Raw genomic sequence first — 21,348 nt, forward strand, 5'->3', positions numbered from 1 at the left:
TTTTATGTATGTGAATGTTTCTGTAAAGTGCCCTGAGACAACTTTGTTGTGATCTGGCGCTATATAAATAAACTGAATTGAATATGTGTTACTTATACCATGTTCGGTGTCCTTGAGTGTGAGAAAGGCAACTACAAATAACGTATGATTTTTAAAACACTTCATGGATCACCTGGATGGATCTACAACTCATTAACTTTTGACATCACTCCAATTTAAGATGGCTGCCAGAGCCAATCCATATTAACAACTCAAAAACGGTTATAACTTTGTCAGAAATTGAGCTACAGTAGTAACTGAGCGTCATCTTCAACACATGCTTAGTCCTAACTCTAGACTAGATTTTGCGTAACTTCATGTTATTATTTCTCCACAGCCTGAACTCCACCATTTTCATCTTAAGAGAATTTGAGTTTAAAACTAGACTGAAAGGTGGCAGGTGAAATACATTTCTTCAAGGAATGATGGGCTTTTAATTTGACTTTTGTTTTTTGCCTTCTCACCTCAGAGAGAACACAAACACAGCTGAGTCATCACTGCTCCTTGACCACTCACACTCCCCTGAAGACCACGGACCTTCAATTAGCACACCACAGGCCAAACTTTGACTCTCAGCTGCTACCACACCAAATTTTAGCTCCATATTTATAAAAATGGCCGACTTGTAGACATTTCTTTGTGATGTAAGATGAAAACACCAACTTGAATTGGAGTGACTTCAAAAGTCCATCAGTGGTGGACGTACCTGCTATAACTTTCTGAGAGTTTCAATCAAATATGTTCAGGGGTTCACAAGATGTTCTACAAGTGGACAAACAAACACACAAATTCACACACACGTAGATAAATACAATATATTCTGCCTTTTGTTGAGATCAGTTTGAGAATGGTTCGCTCAGTATCACATTAGTTTCATTCAGCATGCACAGTTCTCTGTACCAAACATGGACGCAGGACAGTGGGGGTTTCTTTTTTCCACTGATTTCTGTTTTTCTCTGCTGTCCACAGGGTGAAGCAGGGCCTCCTGGACCACCCGGACCTCCTGTAAGCAACCGTGTTGCACCTACAGAACACCCTGCGTGCACTGAGCTGTTTGTGCTGTTGGCTTATCAGATGTGCAGCAGCTTCACGAGCACTTTTAATGTTTCATGTTCTACTGATGAAACCACAGCCAGACTGATCAGGAAAAATAGAATGAAACTCGGCCTTAAACAGACTTCTGTTCACGTTACGATGACACAGTTAACTGCCTCTGCTCCGTTTACACCACCAAACTAAGATACAAATATTTTTTTGACAAAACAACAACCTGCATGATAACTTTCTGTGATGTGTATTTGTGACTTAATTTGCCTTCCTGTATCTTTCGTAGGGCAGAGGGAGACCAGGAGCTCCAGTGAGTACTGCCTGTTCAAGCTTTTTGTGTATTTGGATCAGTTTTACTCTCTTTTCAGTTGCATCTTGGGAACTTGAGTTTGTCATACTTTGATTCAGTCCAGCTATTATTATACTGACCACGTCATTAGATGTCCAGCATGCATCATGTTTGTTTTTGTTTCCAGGGACTACCTGGAACCAATGGATTGTCTGGAGGAGTCGGACCCCAGGGTGCTGTGGTAAGCTTGTCTCATGTCCGCAGTTAAGGCTGAGTCATCATTAAGGAGTCTCCCTCTGATTCTTTGTGTGATAAACCACCCACAACAAAACCATCATCACCCATTTAGTGTGAGGTGGGAACATGCACCGTCCTCTTCATAAACCATATTGTTCTGATGGCCCGTCTTGTAGCAGGAGGCGGACTGGCTTGGTGTGGATGTTCTTCAGCTCATGTTTTAAAGTTTACAGTCTCTGCAGAATCAGCAGCAGATGATGAGTTTATTAGAAGCTTTAGATCAGACTAAAGTCAAAAATCCAGTTGTCGATGTGAACCAAATGACGTCCCTTTGAACCCGGCCCACGTCTCACTTTAAACTGAATTGCACTGAAATGCATCAGTGCAATGCATTCTTGATTGGCCTTAATTTGCAGTGAAGCATGTTTATTACTGTGTGTGACTCCTTTGGGTGCAAAGACAGAGAGAATGGGGGAGAGAGTGAGGGAGGGAGCCGTGTCTGTATGCTAAGAATCGAAGCACATGGCTGAGACACAAGAAGCCTGTAAAAGGCAGTAAATGTACCTTGTTAGCTGCAGTAATAGCAATAATAGCAGTAGATGCTGTAATTCTTCAAGACACAAGCTGAGTTGGTTTGATGGAGTCAGAACCGAAGTTTCACTTGGACCTCTGTCACTGTTCTGTTGTCAAACTAAAGCTGTAGAGAAGATGGTGCTATGTTGCATCGCCATGAAGTTCTTGAAGAGTCCAAAGCAAAGGAAGACAGAAAAATGTTAAAGTTAAAATGATAGAGAAATGTGCATTTGTTTGTCCTCACCAAACTATTGGTGATCATTATTATTATCAGCAAGAAATGTAGTAAAAAGTTCATAATGCATCGTTTTGACTAATGAAAACTGGTCAGTCTGAGCAGCTCATCGAAAGTAGACAGAGCCACTTTTGGGGGTGACTGTGGCTGAGTGGTTAGAGTAGTCGTCCTCCAATGGGAGAGTTGGGGGTTCGATTCCACAAACAGCCACAAGTTGAAGTGTCCCTGCAGACAGTGAACCCCTCATTGCCTCCGATGTGTGTCCCATCAGTGTATGAATGTGATAAAACACTGATTATTCTTTGTATAGATCTAGTAGAGTGCTGTATGAATGGGTAAATGAAGGCACAGATTGTGTTGTAAAGAGCTTTGAGTATCTTGATAAAGTAGAAAAGTGCTTTATAAGTACAGTCCATTTACTTTTCCCACCAGATTATTCTGTATTCTGTCCCAGTACACATCTGTCATTTTTACAGCAATCATCAAAGTCACACTGCCTAGTTTCCTTTATTCTTGTGTAAAAACAAAGGTGTTTTATTCTGAGGCATGACAAATAATTAAGTAAATCAAGTTTCAGTGAAATTTCTTGAAAAACTAGAGTGAACATAAAACTTTGCTGCTAAAAGTTAGAACAGCTTAGGTTTACATTCAATCAGTCGCTGGCAAACAGAAATTTTTATTTTGGTCGTAAGCAGATTTGGAGGAGTGTAAGTGATTTGATTATTGCTGTTTGACCTCTGACCTTACTTAGAAACCAGGTTGAGAGCACGTTTTAGTGTTTTATCAAAACGTGAAGCCTCGTCTCAGTTTGTGTTTCACGCGTTGGGAGTTCTTCCTCACCAAGCCCCTCATTTAACCAGTGAAGCCCTCAACTCTCTACTGGATGTCAAATCAAAAAGATAAATGCTCTGAATATGAGCCAACATTTTTTATGTCACATGCAGCAGACACCCGGCTGCACAGCACAGGTTTAAAAAGGGCTGACACTAAAAATAAAGTTCTGGTAGAGTTGGACCAAAGGTTTAGTCTAATCACTCAGTTTGGTTGTAACGATTGTCAGCAGACAGAACAACATTGTTGATTAGTAATGCTGGTACTTTCTGTTTGATTCTCAGGGCGCTGAAGGACTTCCAGGACTTCCAGGCCCTCCTGGCCCTGATGGACCCCCTGTAAGTGGACTTATTTTGACATGATCCCTGCTTCTCGAGAGACACTGATTTTTAGCTCTCTTGTTGAACAAGAATCAAAGAACGTCCCGATCGTTGGATTAAATTGATTTCTTCTTGTCTCAGGGGCTTCCTGGGTCTCTTCATGATCTGAACGGGGACCTTCTGGTAAGATGTCTGCTGCAGTTAAAGTCGTATAAAAGAACCTGAAGACCTGCCTTCTACACAGAATGAACACGGAGCCTTTAATGCTTTGTTTCTGCCCTCCTCAGTGTCCTGCAATCTGCCCCCCTGGTCCCCCAGGTCCTCCTGGGATGCCAGGATTTAAGGTATACAGATTATATCTAAAATGACTCTTATTGTAATCTAGTTTTACTTTTTTTTTTTTTTGTTCCCCCACTCATATCTGATGCCATTTTCTCAATTAGGGACACACTGGTCACAAAGGAGACAAGGGGGAGCCTGGAAAAGATGGAGAGCAGGTGAGCTGAACATGTTGAATTATTTTAGTTATTTTTTTTACACCCGCCGATGAAGGAAAACGGGAATTAAAGGGAAGAAAAGGCCAAAATAAATATCATTGCATTTAGTGCTAGAATATCTCATACACTCGGGAAGTAATCAGTGGATGCACGTCTACAACTTGTAGATGTGCTACTCAATTTAAGATGCCCTAAAACGTTAGCAATAACTGTCATTCAGCAGTGCCTGCCTGTTAGCAAAATATTTTTGAACCAATGGGCAGATTTCAAAAATGACTCATTGGGTGTAGGTCTACAGCTGATCTGCTTTAGTCAAAACAGTAATGGCTGTAACGCAGATAACTTTACAAATACTGAGCTAAAAGTACCAACTGAGAGTCTTGGGGCCGCGGTAGCTCGGTGGTCAGTGCTGCAGTCGTGTAATCCTGAGGCTGCAAGTCCAAGTCTAGGTTGCATCAGGAAGGGCAGCAGGTGTTAAAAATAAAAGGCTAATAGACGAGTTTGCTCAGAGCAGAGGTCACAAAGGTGCAGGACTTCAAGGACTTGGGATCCACTGTCCAGAAAAAATGGGGAGTGTGGTAAAGAGGTGAAGAAGAGAGTCCAGGCAGAATGGAGTGATGGAGAAAAGTTTCAGGAGGGATTTGAAACAAAAAAGTGGCAGCAAAGTTCAAGGTAAAAGTTTACAAGACAGTAGTGAGACCAGCTATGTTGTCTGGTCTGGAGACAGAGACATGGACAAAAAGACAGGAGAAAGAACTGGAAGTTGTAGAAATGAAGATGTTGAGGTTCTCCTTAGGAGTGACAAGGATGGATAAGAAGGAATGAGACCATCAAAGGTACAGCACAGGTTGAACAACTGGGAGATAAAGTTAGAGACCAGACTGAGATGGTTTGGACATGTCCAGAGGAGGGACGGTGGGTATACTGGTAGAAGGGTGTTAGAAATGCAGCTGCCAGGAAAAATACAAAGAGGAGATATCTGGATGCAGTTAGAGAGGACATGGAGGTAGTTGGAGTGAGGACAGAGTGAGATGGAGGAGGATGACTCGCTGTGGAGGCCCTGAAGAGGGAAAAACCAAAAGAAGAAGAAGAAGAAGACGAGTTTGCCCACTGTTACAATCACTGCAAACTGGAACAGCTGAAAGAAACAACAAGTAGCTGAGTGTCAACCTGAACTCGTCCTCTGAGAGTTAACACATCTCATGAGATGTTGCAAAATGGCACAAGAGTGTGTAAAACATCATTTACAAAGTTTGACCAAAATGGTGATAACCCTGTCATCTCTTATTCTAATTTAAAGCTTGGACATGAAAGGCAGTGGGTGATATGTATTTATTCAATGAATACTAAGTGTTATATGTACGTGATGGTGTCCTGAAGTATGTTGCTCTGTCTCTAGGGCGACCTCGGTCCACCTGGGCCAGCAGGTGCTCCTGGCACTGTGGGTCTGCAGGTGAGATATTATCACATTGTCAAATTACTGAACATGTTTCTAAATGTGAGCTCTTTATGAATTCTCCAACGGTATATTTCAGGGCCCACGCGGTCTGAGAGGTTTACAAGGCCCAATGGGATCTGTAGGCGACAGAGTAAGCTTCCTTCCCACCTGTTTCACCTTCCTTGTCCCTGTGCAGATTTTTAAATGTGTGTGGCAACGTTTTATTTGACCTCAGCCTCCTCTGTTTGTCTGCAGGGCCTGCCCGGCTTCAGAGGCAAGCCCGGCATCGCAGGCATCATCGGCAAGCCAGTGAGTCATTCCTTGTTTGTTTCACGCTTACCACCACAGCTACGCTTATTGGTAACTCAAAGCCAGTATGGATGGCTGGTCCCATCAGTGAATAGCTGTGTGTGTGTTTTATCTGATGTCTGCAGGGTGATGTTGGGGAAAAAGGACCACATGGGTTCAAAGGACCTAAAGGAGAAATTGTAAGCCAAAACTTCTGGTTTGTACCTCTCAGAATGTATGACTCTTTTAGTATGAAGTATCTTATTTGTCTTGTTATCAGGGTAAAATAGGTCCCAAAGGAGCTCCTGGGGGACTGGGACCCAAAGGGGATCCAGTAAGTTCACATACATAAATGTATACCTCTGCATCAGTTCATAAGCATGAGGGTCATTTTTAATGGTTTTAACAGGGTATGCCTGGCAGAGATGGTAAAGATGGGACAGCAGGGCTGGATGGTGAGAAGGTAAGCCGCCATGACGTCTTCCTGAATGATTGTAAGTTTGAACTGAGTCCCACAGCCAGGGTGTTGTCCGTCTGCTGACAGGGTGATCCTGGACGCCATGGAGTAGTGGGAGAGAAAGGGCCAAATGGACTTCCTGTGAGTACCTTTAAATAGTTGTTTCCTGCCAATGTGGCTACTAAATGTTGTGATTTAGTATGATTCTCCCATCTAAGTTGCAGTTTCTGTTATTTCCTCTGTAATGATGAGACTGCTAATAGTTTAACATCCTCCACATGACTTCTTAGGGCTTACAAGGAAAAGCTGGAGAAAAGGGCTCCAAAGGAGAAGTTGTGAGTGTTGCAGACAAATTCTCAGAAAAAAAAAGCTTCACTTAAGATGAGGAGCATAGAGAGCTGATTTCTTGCTTTTTATACACAAGGGTGATCCGGGGAAACCTGGGGAAGCGGGACCCTCTGGAGAGCCAGGTATTCCTGTATGTATCTGACGTTATTGTTGGGGAAGGGGTAACAGCCACTTCGATGTGTCACTTAACCCAGCATGCCCAATCTCCGAGACTTCCTGACTTGTCTACATCTTCATCCTCAGGGTGAGATTGGCGTCCCGGGAGAGAGGGGGATAGCCGGCCCCAGAGGAGTGGCGGTAAGTTCATGCTCACGCTAGACATTAAAAACCGCCACATTCAAAAGCTGCTGTAATACGAGCACGATATTCACATAACGCTTCGTTTATGATGGGGCAAATAAAGATGATCCCTGCCCCATTTACAGGCCAGACTTGTCTGCTAAATATGGCTCCACACTTTGAGATATAGTGCAACTACTAGTTTGTGCACTCGAGGACATAAAGACTAAAACAGGATGCAATCGATGCAAAACAGCCAGAATGATTAGCGGCTCACAGCTAAACGAACCTGGGATGGCAACATAATAAGGAGACAGCTGTTTTGTTTCTAATTATTTCCTAGAAAAGTAAGAGCATTCCCTCTGATTCACCGGCATGGCAGGGTGGAGTAACTTTTTGGAGATGGAGGCATATATGCAAGAATAACAGAAGGAGGAATTCATAAACAGAAAGAGTTTTGTTTCACATCAGAGGCTCCAAGTATTAAAATAAAAAACCGATGCAGCAGGATATAACAGAGTACCACCACACGGTGTGCTGCATAACAAGTCTGACAATCGCTGCGCCTGTTGGTTGAGTTTTTCTTCTCTGACCTGGAATAGCCTCATCGTTTAACTGTGTCCATGTCCAACAGGGAGGTGTCGGACCAGCGGGCAATCCTGGCCCACTGGGAGTGAAAGGCTTCCAGGTCAGCTGCATGAAAACGCTTCATATTATTTTTATGGCTATTATAATACTACTTTTTTATTTACTGTGTGTGTTTCATGTGCTGCAGGGAGTCAGTGGAGGTTTGGGTGATCCAGGTCTTCCGGGGCCAACGGGACTCCGTGGAGAGTTTGGCGACCGAGTGAGTCTTCCCCATTATTACACGGGGTCCAGTTTGTGCTTGCCGCCATGGTTTATTTTTAAAGTGGTGTGTAAAATGTTTGAAAGTGTTTCCAACGCCCAAAGTAAAGTCCTAAGTGATCCATCCAGACATCAGCATGAATAATGTCGCTGTAGAATATCTGAAGGAGCTCAAACGATATCTCGAGAATCTGCAGGGAGGTGTGTGCGTTCATACCGCAGGAGTTACCATCTTGCCTCGGTCCGATCGGTACAAGCGCACACCGCAGTCAGGAGAGCGCACGTGCACAAAGCAGCCTCCTGTTCAGAACCTGAAGTCAGAACAAAGCCGGCCTTTATGTCCCCCCTGGTTCCCCCTCAACCAGCACACCTCTCTCTTCCCTCTTCTACCTCTACCACAAAAAAAAAAAAAAAAAATCTCTGCTTGACTTTCACTGATTTTCTCTCCCTCCATGTTTTTCTAACCCTGCAGGGTCCAGTTGGAGCTTCAGGAGTTAAAGGAGACATGGTAGGTCAAAGGTCAAGCTTGGCAAGCCTAAATACTTCTCTTGTGTTTTTTCTTCAAAGATGATGAAGGCATTAAATTGATCAGATTAAACTTTAGCTCTTGGACTAACTGAGCTCTTGTGTTCAGGGTGTGGCAGGAAGTGATGGTTTACCAGGAGAGAACGGAGAGCCCGTGAGTGTCTCGACTTCAATTTGAATCTCTCATTTGTTGGACTTTTTGTTTTAAATGTGCAGCGTCTTTCTTCTTGACTCTGCGACGAGCTAAGGGGGCGTTCGTCTAAAACAATGTCTTTGTTTGTAGGGACCTTTTGGGCCAGTTGGACAGAAAGGAGAGGTGAGTCATCTATCCATGTTTTACTGTTAAATCTACAGTATCTCATCCAGACACCTACCCTTCAAACTGGCTTTCCAAAAAAAAAACTTTTTTTTAATCGCACAAACAGATCAGATGTTGTGTGTGGGTGTAATTAGCAGGCTATTTGCTCCAAACTCCCTCTGTGTCTTCTCCCTCTCTAAGCTTTAAAAACCGATGTCTCGCTCCGAGCGGTTGTCCGCCTGTCAGAGCCGACACACGCGTCCGCTCGGCTTCAGGTTTAACCGGATTATTTGCAGATTGAAAGAGCGGCTCCAGCGTTATTGACCTGTTTGCTGCTCCTGCCACGAGGGAAACACAAGTCGCACTAAGCTGCAGCATAATTTGTGTAATTAGAGACGCGGCACCGATGAACCCCGCTCTCTTAGTCTCATTTACTGTTTGCGGTGCTCATTGGAGTCATTATCTTGCAACGAGGCTCCATATGAATCCGCCTCCGCGTTGTCTTTAGCAGCTTGTTCTTCAGTTGGGTGTTTAATCTAAGGCATGCCTTTTTAGCAGTTTGGAGGAAAACGATTTGTTTCCTGCTAAAACATCCACAGGTGTTAAAAGTGATTACTTTGGGTTTGTAGTCAGGGAAGCAGGGGGAACTGGGGCCTAAGGGTGTGACGGGTCCACAAGGAGAGCTTGGGCCAAGAGGGGTTCCAGGAAAACAGGGACCAATGGGCTTCCAAGGGGAACAGGGTCTGCCAGGAATCGCAGGAAAGACAGGAGTACCTGTGAGTATCTCTTTTGAACCTATACAGAACCGTGTAGGATTTGAAGTTTTTTAATATACAAGTACGTATAAATTGCATGAATGAGGTTTAAGGTCTTCTTGCGTTTCAGGGTAAACTGACGAGTGAACAGCACATCAGAGAGCTGTGTGGCTCGATGATCGACGGTGAGGGATCTTGACTTGATCACCAACTAAGATCCACCGCGGTGCTGATTTGTTTTTTTTTGTCGTACAGATCAGATCGCACAGCTGGCTGCTAACCTTCGAAGGCCTCTGGCACCTGGAATGGTGGGCCGCCCCGGCCCTGCAGGCCCTCCAGGAAAGCCAGGAGTTGCAGGAACTATTGGACATCCAGGCACTCGAGGACCACCAGGGTACAGTGGCCTACCGGGAGAGCTGGGAGATCCAGGTCCCAGAGGTATAATTTTTTAAAAAAAGCACAAATTTTCATATTTATTTTTATTTGGGGCACAATCTATTTTTAATTTTTTTTTACACTCTTAAGAAAATGCAACTAGATTTGTTGAATAAAAACTACAGTCATGTCTAAATGTTCCAGATTAATATGATGTGTAAGCTGGAAATCTTGTTCCTTGTTTAATATGTGACAAATGGACCCCTCTGAGCTTTGGTTGTTGGTAAATTCATCCATAAGGGACAGACTGAGGTGAAAAAATATCTTGTGAAAAAGAATAGAACAGCCATCTGGGACGAGACAACAGGTTTTGTTTTTTTTTAATAAATAGTACAAAACCAAAAATGTTATGGAACACTGCTTTGAAACTAAATTAAATATGGTACAGCTAATAAATACATAAAATGTAATTCTAGCGAAATGTAGTTTAAAGTTGCATCTAATAAAAAGGTCTAAGATTTTAACAAAATATCACCAAGAAAAACAATTTTTCTTCAGTTGTTTTATTTTTTTCTCCACACAGGTGATGTTGGAGAGTCTGGTGATAAAGGGCTCACTGGTAAAGCCATTGATGGACCCTCTGGAGACCAAGGACACCAAGGTATGGGACAGGAAGTTCACATCTCTAATAAGGTTTGTTTCTGATAACTAGCTGCACTGTTCTACCATAATCTACAATGTTTCCTTCTTAGGTCTGCCCGGAGTAGCTGGAATTGTCAAAGACGGCCGTGACGGGTCTCCAGGAGACCCAGGTGAGCCTGGAGAGCCAGGCAGGGTAGGTAGGACTGGGCACCAGGGCCCTCCTGGGATCTGTGATACATCAGCCTGCCAGGGAGCTTCGGTCGTCGGGAAATCCTCCAACCCCAAAAATTTTTAAAGATGACTTCCTGCAGCCTGACTGCTCCACTCCGAGGAAAAGAGGGTGATACATGAGGAGGGAAGGAACAAAACAAGACAACGATCACAACAAATCCCTCTTTATTTAAATTAATGTAAAAAAACAAGATGGGAAGAATAACATCAGCCGGTGCAATATGATGAAAGGAATGGAGGAACATCCCAGGAAGTGATGAACACCAAAGCAACTGAGACAAAAATAAATAAATACATAAATAAACCACACGTAGTATCCAGAAATGATGGAGAGTGGAATGGAAAAGTGCAGCAGAACAACTGCGTCGACCCAAACGTCATCGAACAACAACCGGAACAACCTTTGTGAATAAAAACTTTGTACGTTTCTTTGCCACGTTTACTTTGGTCAACATCAGCGTGGCAAACAACGCTCTAAAAACAACAGTGACTGTCTCCAATGTGAACATGCATTCATCACGGCCAGATGTTCACAGGTGTTACCTCAACATACACGCCGACAGTGTAAAATATGGAAATAGGTGCTGCCTCTGTCGAGGAGCTGTGTATGTACTGTAAAAGTAATAAAACACAAACACCCAGTGCCCTAAAATAGTTTAGGTTAATGCAAAACTCAATAGCCTTTTTACAGCTTTTTTATTTCTTTTTTTGTTTGTTTTTTAATTACTTATGAAGTTGATATGCCATCGCTGAGAATCACAAACAGAAAATTGTGGATGCATAAATTCGACATGTAAAATATATAAATGTTAGGAAACACGAGCGCTTTCTGAGTTTTAAAATTTCTTTTCTTTTGTTTTTTTTTTCCCAAATCGACAACAACCACGTCCACAATGTAATACAGGTGCTGTAACTATTAAATATACAAAAGTTTAAATACTATTTATTATTTGTGGGTGACTGTTTTGTGTACAGTAAGATGCTACAGCGACATGTTGTAAGAACAAATAAAGCCACTTTTCAGTAACCATTACTCTTCTCTACATATGCAACCTGCACTTCAGAACAAAAGTATGCTTTAAACACTGTAAAAATTAAAAAACAGCTGATTCTCAAATTACTTATTTCTGTATTAAAATGCATAAATATATAAACAGAGAATAAATACAGGTATCGTGAGTTTAGGAATAATTTTTCAGAAACCATTTTCACTCTTGTTAATGTAAACACTAGTGACATCTAGTGGAAGTCAGGTGAAACTGCACCAGTCGGGCACTGTAAACCTTTTACATGTTCAGAGTGTAATCAGAGTCACATGCTTAGTTAATTAAACTAAACTTTTCAACTTAGCCCTACAGATTTTAAATGTAATCTTTGTTGCTCCATTAACCGAGGAGGAGTCATTGTTCGGCTGAGAGGGGAACGCTCGCCATCTCATCTATCTCTTCGTGGAACGAGTGGTTACCTGAAGACGAGCTGGGTTTAAGTAACATTTCTCTCTTCTGAGTGAAGAACTTCTCAAACTCCTGCAAAGGAAGAAAAGTTCATGACAGACACAATCCAAGCTATTTTACTAGACTTCCTCTTCCCTTTAGATGGTGCACACCAACACCCACAATAAACACAAGCGGTGGGTAATCTGTTACAGTGACAACAATGTCTGCTGGATCCAGACACATTTAAACATGTTATAAAATCTGTTGGTGTGCTTGGTTATAAAAATCTTCAGGTCAGAGAAAATGTTTTAATCGGGCAGTGTTTGAAAGGCCAACCTCTTTGATGGTGTCTCCATACATTATATTGATGTATTTCAGGTAGGTCAGGGTCCACTGCAGGGTGGAGAGTCTGTCTGTGTCAGAGATGCAGAACGGTACCATCGTGTTCAGCTCATCACAGCACGTGCGGATCTTCTTCCTGTATCAAGTCACACGTGCATACGCCAAAATACAAGAATTGTTAGGCAGCAATTGAGAAAGAGGTTTGTCATCCAGGTAGATAACAACAAAAAAGGTTCAATTGTGTCATCTGGACCAGTTTGTTTAAGTCAAGTCAGATTTATTTATAGAGCACATTTAAAACAGAAACTGTTACCAAAGTGCTTAACAAAAATATCACATCATCAGATAAAAAGTAGCAAGATATATTTACAGCACATGGAATAAAAATATAAAACCAAAAACATAATTAGAAACAACAAAATACTAAATCTGATCACGTTGTGTTAAAACTCAAGGAAATAATAACAAAAAGCATAAACTCAGTCAGAAACAATGAAATACTAAATCAGATCTGATGACCTTGTGTTAAATAGGAATAATAACAAAAGCATAAACAGAATCAGCATCAATGAAAAACTAGATCTAAATCCGATCAGCCTGTGTTAAATGTCAATGAGTATAGATGTGTTTTTAGGAGAGATTTAAAAGCAGAGACTGAGGTGGCCTGTCGAATGTTGATGAGCAGATTGTTCCAGAGTTTAGGGCCCACGACTGAAAATGCTCGATCTCCTAGGAGCTTCAGCCTGGTTTTAGGTACGGCCAAAAGCAGCTGGTCTGATGATCTCAAAGCCCGAGAAGGAGCATAAGGATGAAGGAGGTCAGAGAGGTATGAGGGTGCAAGGCCGTTAATGCATTCACACCAGCCCTGTTTAGTCCGCTTTAATCGAACTCTAGCTCGTTTTCCTAGAAAGTCCGGTTTGTTTTGGGGAGGTGTGAACGCATCATCAAACTCTGTCACGGAACAAAAAGGTGAACTCTGGCCCGGGCTAAAACCTAGGTCTCGGTCCGGTAGAAGAGAACTCCAGCACGGTTCGAGTGCAGTGTGAATGTAAACAGACCGAGCCCCGCTCCACAAGCAAGAAGTGGAGTACAGCGCAGGACAAACAAACACGCATTTCTCTGACCTTATATGGAGCCGTCAGCTGCCTTGTGTGAAAAACAATATTCTCCATGGTCTTCTGTCTCATCTTCTGCTCATGCTGAGTCCATTTTTGAAAAATGACAAAATATAACTCCTAAAACTGCTAAAACTTGATGCCACTCCGTTTTTGTTTTTATTTCCAGAAGAAGAAGAAGAAAAAGAAGTGTCTTCGGAGGTTTTTGTGTCGTTTCTTTCAGTAGTTCTTGGTGCAGCGCCCCCACAGGCGAGCGGGGGAATAGGTTGGTTCAACAGGTTGACTCGACTACACAGTGCAGTGTGAATGCAAACACACCAGCTCAAATGTAAACAAAAGGTCATGAATACTGGTCCCCAACCGAACAGAGTCTATTGGACTATATGGTGTGAAAACAACCTTAAATGTCAGCAGGAGAATTTTAAAATTGATACTGACACGCACAGGAAGCCAGTGAAGAGAGGACAGAACCGGAGTAATGTGCTCAAACCTGCGAGTTCCTGTTAGTAGCCAAGCTGCCGCATATTGTACGAGCTGGAGACGTGAAAGTGTAGCCTGACTAATCCCAACATAAAGTGAGTTACAGTAGTCCAGCCGGGTTGTAATAAATGCATGGACTAGTTTTTCAAGGTTGGAACTGGACAGAACAGACTTGAGCTTTGCTAGTTGCCTTAGCTGAAAGAAGCTTTTTTATTAAAAAGTTATTAAACTTAAAGTCCGAGTCTAACACTACCCCGAGATTGGTAACCGACTGCTTTAGATGTGGCTGAAGGGAGTGCAGGTTTACAGGATCAGTGACAGTGGTAGAGCTTGGGTTAAACACAATGACCTCAGTCTTCTGATCATTAAAACTCAAGAAGTTCGCAGCCATCCAAGTCTTGATGTCATCAAGACATTTTAGCAAAAGGTGGATGGAGCAGGAACTGTTTGGTTTTAAAGGCAGATAAATCTGAGAATCATCGGCGTAACAATGAAACGAAATGTTCCTCAGGATTGACCCCAAGGGGAGCAGATACAATGAGAACAGAAGGGGTCCAAGAATGAAGCCTTGTGGGACCCCACAGGAAAGAGGGACAGAAGCAGATAAATGATTGTCAAAGTTAACACAAAAACTCCTGTCACCCAGATACGAACGGAGCCGTTCTAGCGCCACCCCTGTAATCCCAACCCAGTGTTCTAGCCGTGACATAAGGATGCTGTGATCAACAGTGTCAAATGCAGCGGTAAGGTCGAAGAGTACCAGGATCACAGACTGACCAGAGTCATTCGCTAGCAGAATGTCATTACAGACCCTTAGTACAGCTGTCTCTGTGTTTATGTGTTGTTAATAAAAAGATCTAAAAAAAAAAAACAGGGAGCGCTGGCCCTGCAGCCCACACATCAGACCAGCCCACCAGGAAATCTCCAGACCCTCCTGCAGCCACGCTGGACCTGAGTTTAATTCGCTCGTGACAAATTCCTTCATTTCTCACCATTTCAATCGTGGCATCACCGGAGGAGGAAGAGATCACTGCCTCTTGGCAAAAAAACAAAAGAAAAGGCCAGATCAGTGATGAAGAAGGGGAATTTAATACATTGATGTTGCATACAAAACAGTCCGTCGCTGGGCAGTTTATTGTGTGACACCACGTACGCGTATGTGGTCGTAAAAATTTGAACTTTGCACGGACATGCCCTGGGGGGTATGCTCGTACCTCTGCATACGTACGTGCGTACCTCTGCCTATGGATGTATGCAGCAGTATACTGGGGGCTTAAATCAGAAACAGACAAACCATGCGTTAAAACTAAGTCAAGAGTGTGGCCCTGCTGGTGAGTCGGACCAACAACACTCTGAACAAAGTTAAAGGACTGGATGAGGTCTAGAAAGTCCTGAGCTAATGGCTTATCAGGGCAGCACACGTGGATATTAAAGTCTCCTAAAATCAAAACCCGATCATATTGGAGCAGAATACCAGTTAGAAAGTCAGAGAGTTCATTTAAAAACTGTTATGGTATCCGGGGGGTCTGTAAAAAATAGCACACAGAACTGGGTTGGAGCGGCCCAGCTCACAACAGAGCAGTTCAAAACTCGAATAATTGGCTGAACCATGGAGCTGTCTGCATTGGAAATGTTTCTTAAAAACAGCCAATAATCCTCCACCACGACCAGTTGTCCTTGGAGCATTGAAAAAAGAACAATCCGGAGGCAGTAATTCCAGAAAAACACTGATCTCACCAGGGCTGCTCCAAGTCTCAGTGATGAAAAGAAAGTCCAGTCGGTTGCAGCAGAAAAAGTCATTCAAAATAAAAGTTTTATTAGCCAGCGATCTGGCATTTATCAGGGCCATCCTTGTAGAATCCACCACAGGAGGAGATGATTGCAGTGTCCAGTCCAGCGGCCTCAGATTTGCAGAGTTCAAGAGTTTAGGAGAGAAGCATTTCATCCCCCATCCAGAGGACTTCCTCAGTTTGCGGCCTGCCAACCAGATCTGTCCCATAGGTAGTCTTCACTGCTGTTTCAAGCCAACCTCCTGTTGGAATCTCAGAAGTAGACTTTTAACACATGGAAACACACCTATCCAAAAGAATCATCATGCACAGTGGTCCCTCATTTATCGCGGGTGTTTGGGACCACGCCCACCCATGATAAGTGAAAAAACCATGAAGTATGGATACAGATGTCCAAATTCAAGTTCAGTAAACTTTGTCATGACATGTGCCAGGCTGTAATCACACTCATCACCTGTTACTCCCTCTTTAAATAAACAATTTAAATTTAAATACTGTAACATTTTAAATAGAGAAGTGCAGCAGGACATCAAAGTGATGTCACACTCTGCAGCACGGAGTAGAAATGTACTTCTTGACCAATTACATCGAAACAACTGAACATAGAAGTTCTAAAATAATTAAAAATCACTTTGAACACTTTTAGATTTTGCGATTATGACGATTTTACAATGTGACACTTTGAATTTTAAGTTGAAACACAAAAGTCGATCTGGACAGCAAAGAGTGAATCCTTCACAAAGCGATGCAGCAGGAGAAATGTGTGTGTGTGGCAGAGAAGGAGATCAGCTGCAGGAGGGAGCATCCCCTGCACTTGTGGGCTGCACACATGGTGCAAAATCATTTAAAATAATTTATTTCAAATAAACAATCTACGGCTCATCCATCAATCAACCAACCGTGCCATGTCCTATCTTATTTTGAAAAACCGTGAGAGAGCGAACGCGGGATAAATAAACCATGAAGCAGCGATTGACTACTGTACAACAATCAAATGTTCTAGGCCAGATGGCCAACTTGCTACTCACAGAAACAGCCTGAGAGCACCAAGGCCAAAGTGGTTCAGAAATAGGACTGTAAGCTCAATCAGTTAGTTAACAACAAAAACAGTTAAATTGTGTCATCTGGACCAGTTTCTTTAAGTGAAAGTCTTTAAGTCTCCCTTAAAAAAACCTTACAACTAAAAGGGATTGTACTTGCTTTTCTCTATAATATACAGTGCAATGAGAAAAATGAAATATCGTCTTGTTGGACAGTAACCATAGCTGGAAAATGTATAATAAAACACATTTTATGAGCTCCTATCGCACACTGTGGAAGACAATGCAAAGAGTAACTCTGACAGAAGTGGCTCACCTGCGTTCTCGCTCTTTTCTGTTGTGTTTCTCCTTGCGCTGGCTGACTGACAGACTGGACCGAGCTCTTTTGCAGCCACCTCTCTCTGACTTTGTCACCATGTCCAGCGCAGCTTTCACATCATTAGTGGGTTGAGAGGAAAGACTGTCGCAGGGACTTCCATAGACAGATGGTGTCATCCCATTCTCTATGCAAAGCACAAATAGTTGAACCCAGACTTGCACTTTTACAGTGTAAAATAACAAATGACAAATCCACTATAGTTTGTTTTTTTAAATTAACTTAGATATAGGAGTCTTACTTTCAGCGTTTACAAACTCCTGCTTTTCCGTTGAGTTCTCTGTGTAGATATTTCTCATAATACTTTCTGGGATAAATTTAAATGAAAAGCTCTTGTGGAAGATAAATCCTTGATGTGCGTTGGGTTCAACCATATGAGCAATAACCTAAAATTGCAACAACATAAAAAAAAAAAAGATAGTTAACTCTATTTGGGACTGAACCTATTAAAACTATACAGTATGCTGATGGGTAGGGCTGGACGATATGGACAAAACTTTTATCACGATATATCTCTTCATTTCGGTCGATATCGATATAAACAATATTAAAGCCTCAGAACAACTACAAACTATACAAATAAATGAATGTTCACCTTTTATTTGTATTTAGCCTTCAAAAAATTGAAATCACTGTCAAATAAACATAAAATTCTCAACTTTGTCAATATTAATAGTTTTAACTTTAAACAACAACTTTAAAATGGACAGCATTGAAATTTGTTGTTAATGAAATAAAATTTTGGGTGTCGTTATTGATGAGAAGCTGATGTGGAAATCTCATGTAAAATACTTAAAAATAAAAATAACAATCAGTTGCATTACTGTATAAAGTAAAAAAGTTTTTGAATGACAAAGCTTTGTATATATTGTAGAATGTAATGATTGTTCCATATTTAATCTACTGTAATGAAGTCTGGGGAAAAGCAAGTAAAACAATTACAAACCCTATTTTTATTTTTACAAAAAAGAGCTATAAGAATTATTATTAGTATGAAGTGCTATGGTCACCCAACAAATATATTATTTCATCAGTTGAAATTATTAAAATGTTATGATTTGGTTGAATATAGTATTTTACAAGTCATGTATAAAGCTCATAAAAATATTAGCCCCAAATATTCAATTAAAATTTGTAACAAATAAATATTAAAAAAGCAGAGTCAGTATAACTTAAGGGAATGTAAATGTTTGTAAAACCTCCATTTAGAACTGGTCTGAAGGAGCTGTGTTGTAATTCAGGGAACAGGATTATGGAATTGTCTTGATATCACCATAAACATTTCTAAAACAATGTATATGTTTAAAAAGATGATAGTTAAAGTTGTTGGGAACGTTTAGTGCCAGGTGAAGGATACCTGAAGTTTTTTTGTTTTCAGTTTGGAGATTGTTCAAGTCAAGGTTGTTGTTTGTTTGTAGTTATTTTGTATTTTTTAAATTAGGGGCAGATCAGAATTATTTTCTTCTTTCTTCAACCTTTTCATTCAATGTTTTTTTTTTCTTTCTGATGAATTTTTTATTTTAAATGAATGAATAAATGATAAAAACAAACAAAACAAAACATGCAGCGCTGGGGGTGTTTCAGGGACACGTTGGCTCAAACTTTATTGTGCTTCATCTTGTGACTCATCATCTTCTGTCAGGTGAAACATGTTCGATGTTCCAACCGCGAGTTAGAACGCCTCTCCGTCACATTCTGCAGCAAACTGACTGAAACCTGCAGTTTATCAGATCTTAGAAAGCCGAACCACTTCCAAACCAGCGAATTAGTCTTTTTTCTCTTATCAGTGATGTCATCTGCTTCTCTTTGCTTGTTCAGTCACATTCTGACGATCATGGGAACTCATTTTGAAACAAAAACTTAACGCGCGTTGGAGATTAGCCTAGCTTAGCCTGCAACCACTAACGCCTTCTGGACTCGAGCTCTGAGTAACATTACGTCACCACGCACTTAGGTAGTTGTGTCGCACCTTTTTCTGTCCGGGTTGAAACTGAAGTAGCCGCTTCAACCCGAACAGAAAACGCTGTAATCCTATCGAAATATCGGAAATGTCCTTAAAACTCATATCATCGTTATTGAGTAAAAGTATATCGTGATATATCGATATCGAGTTATTGTCCAGCCCTACTGATGGGTGATTTTTTTTTTCAGCTCACCTGACCACACATGTTGGATACTGGGTCTAAAACTCCCCCAACATAAGATCCAGAAACTTCTAATGGATTTGCTGCGTCAGCTTTCATCCCCTTCAGCTTTTGAGGATGTGTGAGCATCTTCTGAGCGTCGGCTGGCTCTAGAACCGTCAAAGGACTGAAACGTAAAATGGATTTTTATTTTGCTCGCTCTCTCTATTCTTTTTTTTAATTTAAAGCGTGACACAGACTTAAAAATACCAATTCTACCTTACTTAAAACTTACTTGCTGAAAACAGCAGAGTGAATATTTTGCTCTCTTGCAGTGTCAGCACATGTGCTGTTAAATCTCTTCTCCAGGCACACTCGGGCAGCAGGTTTAGATTGTTTCTGTGCAATTGTCCTTCCCTTGGCAGGTAGCACAATTGGGCGTTCTTCAGCTCTGATTTTGGCCAACACAAAATCTGGAACCTCCCCATAAGTCACGGGTGTCTTTTCCCCTTGCATCACCAGACAGTGATCATCACTTGAAAGTGACAAGTCAGTGGCTTGGAGCGATGCGTTGGGAGAAACCTCTGTAGAGCTGCTGACATCTCTGAACATCACTGTAGCAGGGTGGAGTCTGGCATCCGTTCCATCTAAAGGTCCAGTATGTGTCTCCATTTGTGCTTGAATAAGATGTGAATATTCAGCTTCTGTCATCTCTGTCAGGTTAAAATCAGAATCCAGCATCTGCTCCTGGGTCACACATGGACCTCGGCTCAAAGTATGCCCAACCAAGTCTGAGCTGGGACCTCTAGACAGTGATGCACTGATGGCTTTGTAAGCTGAAGAGGGGGATGACATCTTTCACTACAGAAACTGGAGCAAGACAAAATTATTTGTAGCAAATCCCAAACACCACTTTAGCTAATTTTGGTGTCAATTATTAAACTTAGTGATTACATAACTGTCTATGTTATTTACTTATGTGAACATGACTATACTACACTGTTTTTTTTTAATGGGATGGAAAACACTGGGCAAATACTAATAGAATATATTTTAAAAAATAATGTGTAATAATGAAATACTAGAATTCACAGGTTTTATATAAATACATGAAACTTCTGTCAGATTATGTCAAAAATAATATACTGCAATATTTATCTGATCTTTGAGTACTTGTAAGATTAAGGATTATTCAAACTAAATTTACAGGTTTAATATCAATACACACACAAAAAGCAGAATTAATCGAATGTGGAAGGAACTATAAATTTTAGGTACAGTGCTTGAGCAGGTTGTTGGTTATATAACACAATAATTAGAGTCAATACGTCTTTTTTAAGTATTTAACACCAAAATAAAAGATTTTCGTTTTAAACGTTAAGTTGTTCATTGTTGTTGATGCTAATGACGCACAAATGATTACTGCCGTAAAGTTAGTTTTACTTGGATATTCGAGTATCCAACGTTACTTTACCGCGGTCAGATGACTAGCTTACTTAGGCTAATGTCCGTTTGATATGTGCTAACATTAGCATCTGAAAACATCTTTAAAACGCAGTTACAAACTCTGACAATTAATTAGTTCGTCATAAAGTTGATCATTACATACAATATGAATGCTAAAAAGAAAATCACATTGTCTCTCAAGTCTAAACGTTTGATTTTAGGTGTATCTTCTGCTTACTTCTGTATCAACTTCTTCTGGCCGAGGTCCGGAGAGGCGAGGGACGTTCAATGACTGCCGGGTCTTCCCGTTCTCCGACTCAAAGCGGATACTTCAGGTTGCATTAGCAGCACAGAGTCTCAGGTTAAACTAATCATGTCATGTGTTATTTTTTTTTTAACAAGGATGTCTTAACTTATAAAAATAAATATTCCAGATTCAATATTACATTTAATGTTACTGTATAAAAAAAAGTAGTTTTGTCAGTGGAAAACATATATGTTACGGAATGTCAGTGAAGTACTCTTGTTTTGTTTTGTTCAGTATCACACAATATTGGTTTAAAAAGTGTTCTTTGCAGTCTTAAAGTACATCAGTACTTTTATATATATATATATATATACAATATATACAAAGCTTTGTTCACCGACAT

The 21,348-nt window shown here is 41.2% G+C and overlaps 2 protein-coding genes across 2 annotated transcripts in view; one reads left to right on the forward strand and one right to left on the reverse strand.

The window, feature by feature from the left end:
* col9a3 (collagen, type IX, alpha 3) overlaps positions 1-11,562 on the forward strand; it is a 19,434-nt gene extending 7,872 nt beyond the window's left edge. Inside the window, exons 6-32 of the mRNA XM_037684734.1 lie at positions 1,009-1,044; positions 1,373-1,396; positions 1,563-1,616; positions 3,536-3,589; positions 3,713-3,754; positions 3,859-3,915; positions 4,015-4,068; positions 5,468-5,521; positions 5,604-5,657; positions 5,762-5,815; positions 5,941-5,994; positions 6,075-6,128; positions 6,204-6,257; positions 6,339-6,392; positions 6,542-6,586; positions 6,676-6,729; positions 6,843-6,896; positions 7,513-7,566; positions 7,654-7,725; positions 8,197-8,232; positions 8,359-8,403; positions 8,533-8,565; positions 9,177-9,323; positions 9,433-9,487; positions 9,558-9,740; positions 10,261-10,338; positions 10,430-11,562. Of these exons, the coding sequence (XP_037540662.1) occupies positions 1,009-1,044; positions 1,373-1,396; positions 1,563-1,616; positions 3,536-3,589; positions 3,713-3,754; positions 3,859-3,915; positions 4,015-4,068; positions 5,468-5,521; positions 5,604-5,657; positions 5,762-5,815; positions 5,941-5,994; positions 6,075-6,128; positions 6,204-6,257; positions 6,339-6,392; positions 6,542-6,586; positions 6,676-6,729; positions 6,843-6,896; positions 7,513-7,566; positions 7,654-7,725; positions 8,197-8,232; positions 8,359-8,403; positions 8,533-8,565; positions 9,177-9,323; positions 9,433-9,487; positions 9,558-9,740; positions 10,261-10,338; positions 10,430-10,614 (1,740 nt within the window). The 3' untranslated portion in view covers positions 10,615-11,562. The remainder of the gene's footprint in view (positions 1-1,008; positions 1,045-1,372; positions 1,397-1,562; positions 1,617-3,535; positions 3,590-3,712; positions 3,755-3,858; positions 3,916-4,014; positions 4,069-5,467; positions 5,522-5,603; positions 5,658-5,761; positions 5,816-5,940; positions 5,995-6,074; positions 6,129-6,203; positions 6,258-6,338; positions 6,393-6,541; positions 6,587-6,675; positions 6,730-6,842; positions 6,897-7,512; positions 7,567-7,653; positions 7,726-8,196; positions 8,233-8,358; positions 8,404-8,532; positions 8,566-9,176; positions 9,324-9,432; positions 9,488-9,557; positions 9,741-10,260; positions 10,339-10,429) is intronic.
* Positions 1-21,348, reverse strand: part of si:ch73-181d5.4 (death-inducer obliterator 1) — a 311,270-nt gene that overhangs the window by 234,850 nt on the left and 55,072 nt on the right. The gene's annotated exons all lie outside the window — the stretch shown is intronic.

Source organism: Nematolebias whitei, chromosome 11, assembly GCF_014905685.2.
Source record: "Nematolebias whitei isolate Nwh7 chromosome 11, NemWhi1, whole genome shotgun sequence".
Classification (NCBI taxonomy): domain Eukaryota; kingdom Metazoa; phylum Chordata; class Actinopteri; order Cyprinodontiformes; family Rivulidae; genus Nematolebias; species Nematolebias whitei.